At 53.9% G+C, this 10,584-nt stretch overlaps 1 protein-coding gene and 2 non-coding genes across 3 annotated transcripts; 1 reads left to right on the top strand and 2 right to left on the bottom strand.

Annotated features, from left to right (window-relative positions):
- Positions 1–6,319: 6,319 nt before the first annotated feature.
- On the bottom strand, positions 6,320–10,555 carry LOC132260108 (bromodomain-containing protein homolog). Its single transcript, XM_059758046.1, has 2 exons — positions 7,668–10,555; positions 6,320–7,032 (listed from the first exon to the last, which is right to left on the bottom strand). Exons 1-2 carry the CDS (start codon positions 10,469–10,471, stop codon positions 6,546–6,548), a joined length of 3,291 nt encoding a protein of 1,096 aa, XP_059614029.1. The 5' UTR covers positions 10,472–10,555; the 3' UTR covers positions 6,320–6,545.
- On the bottom strand, positions 7,214–7,332 carry LOC132261353 (5S ribosomal RNA). The gene has a single exon (XR_009468421.1). It is a non-coding gene; the product is annotated as a 5S ribosomal RNA (ribosomal RNA).
- LOC132261347 (5S ribosomal RNA) lies at positions 7,515–7,633 on the top strand. The gene has a single exon (XR_009468415.1). It is a non-coding gene; the product is annotated as a 5S ribosomal RNA (ribosomal RNA).
- Positions 10,556–10,584: the final 29 nt, after the last annotated feature.

Raw genomic sequence — 10,584 nt, 5'->3', positions numbered from 1 at the left:
AATTAATAGAATTCCGCTGGAATAAACCTATAATGTTGTGCAAAATGCCACAACTCTCCTCTAATCCCATAAATTTCATCTCTTATCTGCAATCATTCCCATCTGTGCTCCATTTAGACAATCAAACTCGGTGTGACTCTGCGAATGCGAGGTGCGGGAAGAGTGTGTTGGAGAGGCTGTCTTGGGGGGAGAGAAGAAGTGGCTGGAGTGCTGCAAAAGGTATCATCATGGATGGATAGAGCACCCAGTCGTAATTTTTACAACGGTACAAGGGAGTGTGTTATACATTGTACACACTAACTGTCCATTAAGACCAACAATCTGCAGCTCGCGCGATTCACTCTCAGCCATACATTTTCTGCCCGTGGACTCTTATTGATGCGTCTACCGCTGTGACTGTGCGTGGGAGATTCTCTGGAAATTTCATTGCAACTTTTCTTAAGTGCCTGGAAATCTTTCCCCGACAAGAGATTCTGCTCAGCAGGTTGAGAAACCTTCGAGCCAAGCTTGTGGAACGGAAAGAGATTTCAATAGAATTGATGTTGAGTGGAGAGTTTTATATATTTCAATTGAGAGGAGAGGAAGAAAAGTGTAAAGAAGAGGAGATGAAAAAAAAACCGTTGCCATTTGATTGTCTTAAAGAATTTATATACATTATCTAATTACCAAGCTACAAATTAGACTTTTCTTTCAATGTTTATCATTCTGTGGGAGCGGCAGAATAGCTGCGCACAAGAGTTTTCTGCACCATTCTTATTGCTAATCGCCTCCTCTTCTGCTCACCTTTGCAGTTGCTGGCGGAGAAAGGTACTCCATATCCAACATATCGCCGAAATCCCACCAGCCGGAAAACGTGGCGCGTCTGTCTGAGATTCTGGAGACGTCGCAGGCGTCCGTCCTGGAGGCGAGAGTCAAGCAGCACAGTCCGATTAGTCGCGATCACAATCACGAGCGAGTTGAGCGCTCCGCGTCGCCTATCATCAATGACATCTCGGCGAATCCGGAACTGCGGCACGTGGACGACAACGACGTAGATCCGCCTGCGCCGTCTGGCCGCTACTTCAGCCTCATCGAGCCGACGGCGTCCGTGCAAGGGAATGATTTGCTGACGGGAGAGATGACGGTCGGGATGCGCTTCGCGAAGGACCTCGAGAGCGAGTCTTTTTTAGCGAAAGGGGGTCCCTCGAGGACCCCGACGAATCCCTCCATCAATGCGACGCCCACATCCCCGGTTGCGGTGCCTGAGACCGCGAAACACACCACAGGGCCGCGCCAGAACCCCAATCCTGACATCCAGGATATCATCACAGGTGAGAAAATAATTGATTTACTCAATCCTTTCCATGCATTTAAGGGTTTTCAATTCCTGGGAATTTGCTAAACGATTAAGCGAAGTTATGAAATGATTTGTGTAGAGAATTTCATCCTTTTTTTTCATTAGTATTATTAGAAATGTACCATCAATATCTGAATTTAACATTTTTTTTAATAAAATTTCTTCATGGGTGGTTTTAGTTCAGTGGTTAACGCGTTTAGGACATTCAGAACTACTTTAGAACCACCTTTGAGAACCACCTTTAGAACCACTATTGCTAAAACCTGCTCTTTGGGCCTTTCTTAAGTAGAAAAGTCATTAGGAGCTCATTAAGCAAGGGTCTTGTTCAAAATTCACATTTAATCACTGCAAAATGGTAAATTAAACTGCAAGTAATGACACAATTAGTCGAACTAATGTACAAATTTGTAACGAAAACATTATTTATATTCCAACCTTGAGTTGAGAGTCCTTATTCACATGAATTCTTTTCGCCAGGTGAGTTGAAAATTATAAAACAGCAAACTTAACTTAAATTTTTGAGTGTCTAACATGTCTCAGAAGACCACAATTGATCGATTCAGATGAAGTGAAAAGTCACGAGAGAAGAATTTGCTGCTTTGTAAAGACTTTTTCAGACTTATATTTGGTACTCGAATATTACAATAGAATTTTCAGACAATAAATAAATAAATAAACAAAAGTAACTAACAAATGCAGATTGCGAAATCGCCAAACTCCATCCGAATGTAGTCAAATGAAGGATGTCTTCTGCGGAAGATCATCGACCGGATCTTTGGATTGGTATAGATGATTTCCCTGGATTTAATCATTGAAAGTTAGCATCGGGTTGTCTTCTCGCAGGACTTTGCATACTTACATAATACAGTCTCTCGTGTAAGAAGCGCTGCAAGTCAAATACAGGTCAAAAGTCACAGACTCCAATTTGGTACAAGACCATATAATCTTCTCCATTATGTTCTCCACGCTGATGTTCTGCCTGTCCAAACCCTCGAAGGACACGTGCTGCAGATTCGGCTGCAAAGCCAGGAAGATGCCGATGCTCTGCAAAGAAATGCCTTGAGTGTAGGAGAAGTCCACCGTCGTCAGTGTTCCGTGCCGAGCGATGTGTTGGACGAACTCTTCAGTCACTGCTGTGTGGCTCAGAGTGAGACATTTGAGGTGTTTTAGTGCAAAATTCAGAGTTCCTTTGAAGTCGTAGGTGCACTTGTTGATGATCAATCTCTCGATCCGCGGATTGTTGCTGAGTATTTTGAAGAATGTCTCGTTCAGGACCATTGAATGACGAAGTGTAACTTCACGAAGTCGTCGGCAATTTTCCCCAATTGCCAGCCAAAAGTACTTATCACAAGAGGTTTTACAAGAGTTATCACAAAAGCCTTCAATTGAGCGCATATCGAGGATTTCGAGGCGCGAAAGCATTCTTTCGGCGATCAAACGATGGTCAATGGAAGTCTGCCAGAAACTATAGATGTCTGTTAATTTCAAGTGCGTCGCGATATGTGTTACGATTATGTCTTCGATAGGTAAATCAAAAAATGTCGTACTCATGATTCACTGTCTTTTCCTACGCTTCCTTGCGAAATATATCTTTCTTGTTCAGAAGTTCAAGCCCAAATGCTACCGAACACTTTCTTTTTCGTGTCTTATATATACACTGAAAAGATATTAGAAAATCGTTATTTGTTAAGAAGGTTAAAAATCTCATTCCGTTTAAAAGATCTCTTCATACTAGTTGGATGAACAAAGAAGTTCTTGATAATATTAATCTCTTAAACTGGTTAAAAGTCTGTTTTGTCGTTTTCAAGATCATTTCTTTACAATTTTCAATAATCTGATCACTTCTTCCTGTCTTTCAGGAATTGTGAAGCTTCTGAATGGAAACGTGAATGTTCAGGCCAACACACAGATCAATCGTCGTCCCATCACGACTAGGATCAACAACAGAGGCCCGCCGAGGATTTCTGAGGCTCAGCCAGTGGCAGAATTCGAAGCGACGCCGACGTCTTCGCTTCGTCCACCGCCACCGTATCCTTTCGACCGTCCAGAGGCGCCTGTGCGTCCCTTCCTCACGGGCGTGCCCATTCCCGAGCAGATCGTGCCGTCCATGCAGCAGAACTACCGTCCGGGCTTCATCTCGCAGAACCGGCCGCCGTGGCAGCGTCCGCGACCGCCCAGGCCGCCGCTCGGCACAAACACGCGGCGCCCCATTCCGCCCTACAAGCCGCTGCCGCTGTCCGAGCATTTGGCCGGCAAGGAGCCGCCCACGCTGGTGCCTTTCACCACGACCACAACGGAGATGGCGGCGGAAGGAAACGCAACGGACGCGAATCTGGACGTGAATTCCTACGAGGTGGCGATCGAGGGTGTCGAGAGTGGACAAGACGAGGCGCCGGTGAAAAAGGAAGAATTGTCGAAGAAGAAAGACAAGCCCAAGGCGACAGAGAAGAAGCCTGTGATTCCCGTGACGCCCTTCGAAGTCACCACCACAACTGAGATGGCCAGCATCGTTTCCTCCACGACAACGACTGAGATTTCGCCCTCAAGTGACCCTCCAGCGATCCTCATTGAGTCTTCCATTGAGGAGATTCCTGTTTCTTCATCCATGTCGACGGAGAGTCTGGAGAGAGTGTCGGAAGTGACGAGCATTCCATCGGAGAGTTCCTCAACGAGTACAAGAATCGAGATCTCTTCCTCAGAAGTTCAGGCTTCATCGTCAACTTCACACTCCACGATTCCCTCCTACCATCCTCGTCCGGGGATTGTGCTGGATGATCCGGAGTTCAAGCCTGGCCAGGGAAGACCGAGGCCTTCTCAGAGGCCGGCGAAACCTCATCCGTACGTGAGCAATTCAGCGCATCCGCCGGGCTATGGAGAGATCTTCGACGTCACTCTGTCAGCCATTCAGGGACCAACTGGTGGGAACTCCGGCGTGCAGACGGTGAACATCAAGCCATTTGGAGTGGTTGGATCTGGGGATATCATCGTCTCGCCGACGGGCGACGAGGGCTTCGTGTCGATTGACGGCAAGAGGACGTACATTAATCTGTTCGGGGAGCCAACGGAAGCTCCAGCCGCCGCCACGAAGACTTCCAGCCACATCAAGCCGACGCCCACGCTTCCGCCCACGGGCACGGGCTATGCCGTGGCGGAAACGGAGAGCGTCAAGCTGCCCCCCAGAGTGCCGCAGTACCGGCCCAGACCGCAGCCGCCGGTGAGGATCGACACGTGCATCGTGGGCGATGACTCGACGTGCGACCAGGCGCAGAATGAGAAGTGCAAGACGGACAACGGCGTGTCCAGCTGCCACTGCCGACCAGGTGAGAAAGTGTTCACTGGCATTCCTTTCAGATTCAACAATCCCGCTGTTTTTCAGGCTTCTCCCGGCGGAAGCACAGGGAGCCGTGCCGGAAAGTGGTGTCGCTGCTGATGTCGCTGCGTGTGGATCGAATCTACGAGCGGCGCGTTGTGTGGGACGCCAAGCTGGCAGATCGCGCGAGCGAGGCTTTTGGGCAGCTGAGCTTCGAGACGATGCGCGCCATCGACTCGGCCATGTCCATGACGCCCTTCTCGGATGAGTTCATGGAGGCGCACGTGAACGGCATCTACAGAGGTGATCCGGCCAAGGGATCGGCCGGCGTGTTCGTCAACGTGACGCTGCAGCTGGAGGAGAACGGCGACACTCTGAGACCGGCGCTCAAGGGAGACATTCAGAGGCACTTGCTGGGCGTGATTCACAGGTGAGTTGCTGGCTTCTCATCGTAACCATCGCTGACGGCGTTTTCTTCTGCAGACGCAACAACAACATCGGCAACTCGGCGCTGTACGTGGACAGTCCGCCGGGCGCCGTGACGAGTCTGCAGGACGTGGACGAGTGCATGTCGGCGGAGCTGAACGACTGCCATCCGGACGCGGCGTGCTTGAATGTGTGGGGCAGCTTCCGCTGCGAGTGCGCCGCCGGTCTGCGCGATCCGTGGGCGGATCAGCCACAGAGGGCGGGCAGGACTTGCCAGGCGTGTCCGGACGCCTTCTGCAACCACCGCGGCGTGTGCAGCTACGACGCCGCTGGCGCGCAGACATGCTCCTGCATGAGCAACTACTACGGCAGCCAGTGCGAGATCGACGGCGAGGTGTTGGGCGTGGCGATCGGCGCGTCTGTGGCGGCGGTGATCATCATCGTTCTGACGCTGATCTGCCTAGTTATGTGGAGCCGGCGGTGGCACAGGGAGCAGAAGAACGCCATCGGCAGCCCAGTGTTCGGCTACATGGCAGGCACGCAGGTGAAGACGCCGGTGATGGGCCAGGCGCCGTACCAGATGACGCTGGAGGACAGAATGCGCTGGGCGCAGATCGCCGACGTGATGGCGCAAGCCAATCACTACGCTGCCGAGCCTGTGGCGGCGTCCACGCGGCCCTCCTCGGCCATCTTCGGCTACCCGGGCATGCAGACGATGGCCAGTCTGAGCAACATGTCCATGGCGGGCACTCTGCCCATGCACTCTGGCACCATGCCGCCAGTGCCGCTTCCAAGGTAAGAATGTGATGCGCTAGTGAGTCCCAGAAATTGACGCCTGTGCTTTCAGACTGACCCTGAACAACCGCTCGAGCGGCATGAGGACTCTGGAGAACTCCAGCTCCAGCGAAGAGGAGGACCGAACGGATCTCCTGGGGCGCAACTTCCAGGTGCCGCGGCCCAAGTCGCGCAGCAACACGAGCGTCACAGTAAGTGAGCCACTTCTTGGCCGCGCGTCCAATTGCCGCAACAAGTTGGCACGACATGTGAAGACTCCTCAGAGTGATTTTGTCTACTTCCAGAACCAATCTGGCATCTACTACGATGTTGACTATGAACCAAATGCGGGTGATATGTACGGCGGCGGCCAGACGCCCAGTCACCCCATCCCGGGGCCCCAGGGCATCCCCATGAGCACGTACACGGCCGGTCGCGCGCCGGCGTCGTACTACATGAAGTGAGAGAGTCCTCGCGAGTCAGTAGCAATTAGACAGCGATTTATTTTGCAGTGTACATAGCTTAATTAAGGACAGTACTTTGTAATTAGGGAGTGTTTCTCTATTATTCACGCATTAATCCCATGTAAATTGTATATTTTCCACACACGATGTGAAATGCGCGCCGATATAGCAAATAAAGACAATGGAACGACGAGGATGTCTTTCACTGACCACCCGTCGCTCAGAAGAGGAAGCGTCAGGCTCTGCCTTTGGCAGCTTGTCCGCCGCTCTCGAGTTCAGATACTTGGCTCTGGTAGAACAATGCGTTCTGATACGCCTTCTTCACGGCCTTGCGCTCCTTCGGCTTGCGCGACTCCATCAGCTTGGCCTGGTCCACTTCCTTATCCAGCCCTAGCAGCTCCAGCTTGTTTACCGGCAGCCACTGCCACGTGCGCTTCACGTCGAAGAAGAGCACGAGGAAGACGGGTTCAGTGTTGTTCTTGCGCAGCGCCATCACGTCCTGCGGCGGCACCGGCAGCGGCACGCCGTTGTGCACGAAACCCTTGGGCATCTGCGGGTCGATGATGAGCGCCGGGTACCAGGGATAGCCGGTGCACTTCGCCCAGACGAGCTGCAAAGGCTCCAGGGACGCCGGTTTGTCCTCTCGCGCCGCTTTGGCCTCGTCATTGTCACTCGAGTGCATCTCGCTGTCGCTGTACGAAGAGTCATCGTCGAAACTGGAGCTGAGGGGAAAGATTTTGTGTTATAAAAACTGAATTAAAAGATTGAAGTCTCAGAAGACACGCCTACTTGATTTCCCCGCCCTTTATTTCCCTTCTACGCGAAACTTCGTCAAAATTAAGGTAATTAAGCTATATTTTACATTCATGCAATAAATCTGATCTAATCTGCGCAAAAGGCAGCTGCCAACGGCACGCGGTGTTCCCAGGCGGTCCCCCATCCAAGTACTGACCGCGCCCGACGCTGCTTAACTTCGGTGATCGGACGAGAACCGGTGCTTTCAGCGTGGTGTGGCCGTTGGCGAGGGAAGATCTTCATTTCACCTGGTCATCGTGATTTGGCGTGTGCTTGTAACCACTTTAAATTACTCTCAAGCGCATTTAGTGAACAATGGACATCGCTTATGACCGAATTAGCACATTCCCATGAAAAATGAGAAATGGAAGATCAAAAAAATGACCAATCAAAGTGATTAATTTCCCTCGCCAACGGCCACACCACGCTGAAAGCACCGGTTCTCGTCCGATCACCGAAGTTAAGCAGCGTCGGGCGCGGTCAGTACTTGGATGGGGGACCGCCTGGGAACACCGCGTGCCGTTGGCTCTCTTTTTGCCTCGATTTTCCCTGATTCACTCACCCGAAGTCCGATCCAGTGCCGTCGTCCATGAAGCCGCTGCAGCTGCTGCACGTGCTGTGCGTGAAGCTCATGTCGCTCTCATCGGAGTCCGGAACGTCCTTCTTCGGCTGCGCCCTGTACAGCCGGAAGCTGTCCGGGATGCTCTCGAAGGGCTGCTCCTTGACGGGCGACGACTTCTTCGGACTCCCGCTCGAGCTGGGACTGAACTTCTTCTCCTTCTCCGTCGACGTCGCCTTCTTCCTGCCCGGCTTCCGAGCGACCTTAAACTTGTCCGCGATGGGAACGTCGCAGGAAGAGTCCTCCTTCGTGGGCAGATCGGGCTTCTTGAGCGCTGCCTGGGCTTTCCTCGTGAACAACACCGCCGTGCGTCTGTTCACACCAGATGGCGAGGCGGAATTGTTGGCCGTCTTCACGGGACTGCACGGCGGCGTCTTGGCGTTCTGCTCCTCGTGCTTCACATCCTTGGACGCTGTCTCCTTCGCCGCGGCCAGAGACTCCGCCTCGCGTTCGCTGGTCTCCTGCTTCGTGATGGCACGCTTCATCTTCGAGATCTCCAGTTTGATCTGGCGCACGCGCTTCGTCTTGGTCAGTCCGTGACGCGCCACTGCGCGCTCCAACAGGATCTGCAGCTTAGTCACGATCTTCTCCGTGGGCGGCTGCTGTAGCAGCATCTTCACCTCCTCGTCGATCTCCTGGCCCACGATCTCGTCCGTCTTCTTCACACTGATCAGGCCCTCCTTCTCCAGATCCTTGCGCACCGCCTTAAACAGCGCGCCACCTTGATCGCGCATCCTGGCGCCGGCGCGATAGAAAATCGTGTCCTTGTTGTTGTACGCCAGACAATTGCGGATCATCAGATCGAAGTCCGCCTCGAGATCGTCGAGACTCTCATAGGCGCCGCTCTTCAGCTTCTCCGCCATCGTGCTGAGATCCATCGGATGCTTAACGATGTCCATGTAATCCGGCACCTCGTTCACGTCCACGGGCTCCCGGAAGATCTCAGACGTGTCCTTCTGCTCCAGTCCCTCCAGCAACTTGTGCATGGCCGCCTCGACTGGGTTCAGTTGCATCATCAGCGTCTGCTCCTGCACCTTAATCAGCGCCACCTTGAGCTTCTCCCGCTTCCTCACCAGCTCGCACAGTAGCCGCGCCCTCTCAAGATCCTGTCGCAGCGATTGCCAGTACTTCAGTTGCTGGTACAGCTCCGAAGTGTCCGGCGAGCCTTCAATCCCACTCCTGGCCGCCGCGAAGGTGCTGTGCGACTGTCCCTGACTCTGCAGGCGCCGCAGCAGCGGAACACCGTTCCTGTACTGCCTCTTCAGCGTCCAGTACGCGATCAGGCGCTGGATGAAGGGCGACTTCTTCTGGATGTTCACCAGCTGCGCGATCTCCTGCACGCGCTCAGGCGGAATAGTGGGAATGAGGATCACCGGCACGGACGTGCGCTTCTTCGCCAGTAACTTCCGCGCCTGCTTCATCTTGTTGCGCGACTCCTCGCGCGCCTTCTCTGTCGCCTCGTCGGGCGCCTCTGTGCTGCCCGCCGGCGTGTGAGCGTCGCAGTACGCCGTCTTCTGCACAATGATGGGCTGCGCCTCAGTGCCAGTCACGCTGTCGCGCACCGTGTCCATTCGCATGTGCAGACCCGCTTGCTGGGCGCACGTGACGTGAAAGGCGGCATAGCAGTTCGTGCGGTGGCATTGGATGCACGCGCCCACGGACTTCTGCTTGCAGATGTAACACGAGAGGCGCCAGCGCGCCGTGGGGATGGTCTCGATGGAGTCGATGGGCTCCAGGAAGACTGTGTTTGCGAAGCGCACCTCTGGAATCCACAGCGCACACACAACGTGTGCCCACTGGCCACGGTCGGTCTGCTTGAAGGCGCCGCCCTTGTTGGGGCACAGCACGCAGTCCACCGGGCGGCTGGGCGACTGCAGACAGCGCCGGCAGAGCCATTGACCCTCGGGAATGTACGGCACGCCGTAGCAATCCTGATGCACGGCCAAGTTGCACATGTCGCAGAAGAGGATCACGTTCGTGTTCTGGCACTCGCCGTCCATGCAGATGCAGCACACGGCGTCGTCGTCCACCACGGAGCCGCTCTGCCCATTGGCTGCGGCCTGGAAGTACGACTCCTTCTCCAGTCGATCCATCAGCAGCTCCAGCGAGTCCACGCTCACCGGATTCAGTCCCTGACTCTGCCGTTTCTCGTTGATGATTCCCAGCCACGTGGTGTCCTCCTCGTCCACGTCGTACTCCACCTCGCCGTCCAGCTCCTCGGCGGACTTCTCGATGAACCGGATGTAGGCGTTCGGCCGCGGCGGAGCGTCGCAGATGTTGTAGTTCTTCAACTCCTTCACCGCCGCTTCAGGCAGCTTAATGTGTGGCTCTGGAGGTGGATCCGCCGCCAGCGGGCCATATAGCCTTTTGTACTCTTCCAGATCCATCAGCGGAAGATCCTCGTCCACCGACAGCTGCATCGTGCGCCCCTCAATCTCGAACTGAACAACGCCCAGCGCTTCGTTGTACGTCACAGCTTCTTTGGGCGTCTCAGCCGGCGGGGCTTGCTGTGGCGCCCCCGGCACGCGCGTGCGGCCCTTCTTGCGCGACGGCGTCACCACGGGCGTCACGGTGGTGCCGGTGTCGTGATCGAAGTTCAGCAGATGGTACTGCATCCCAATCGCCGACTTGTAGGACTTGTCGCACTTCTCCACGGGACATTTGTAGGGCGGCGCGGATGCTCTGATGGTCTTGATGAATTCCACCACGTCGAAATCTTGCCCCATACTGCGCTTGGCCAATTCCATCAGCTTTTCCTTTGGAAAAAGGCCGAAAATGCCACAGAAAATGCTCTCTCTTCACGCGGTAAACAACAACACTCACTTCACTGGCATGCAAGACAAACACCTGTCAGCCAGTT

The sequence above is a fragment of the Phlebotomus argentipes genome, unplaced genomic scaffold (genome assembly GCF_947086385.1).
Source record: "Phlebotomus argentipes unplaced genomic scaffold, Phlebotomus argentipes genome assembly scaffold_18, whole genome shotgun sequence".
Lineage (NCBI taxonomy): Eukaryota > Metazoa > Arthropoda > Insecta > Diptera > Psychodidae > Phlebotomus > Phlebotomus argentipes.
Note: the sequence above shows the minus strand (reverse complement) of the source record. Positions and strands in the feature narration are given on the sequence as shown.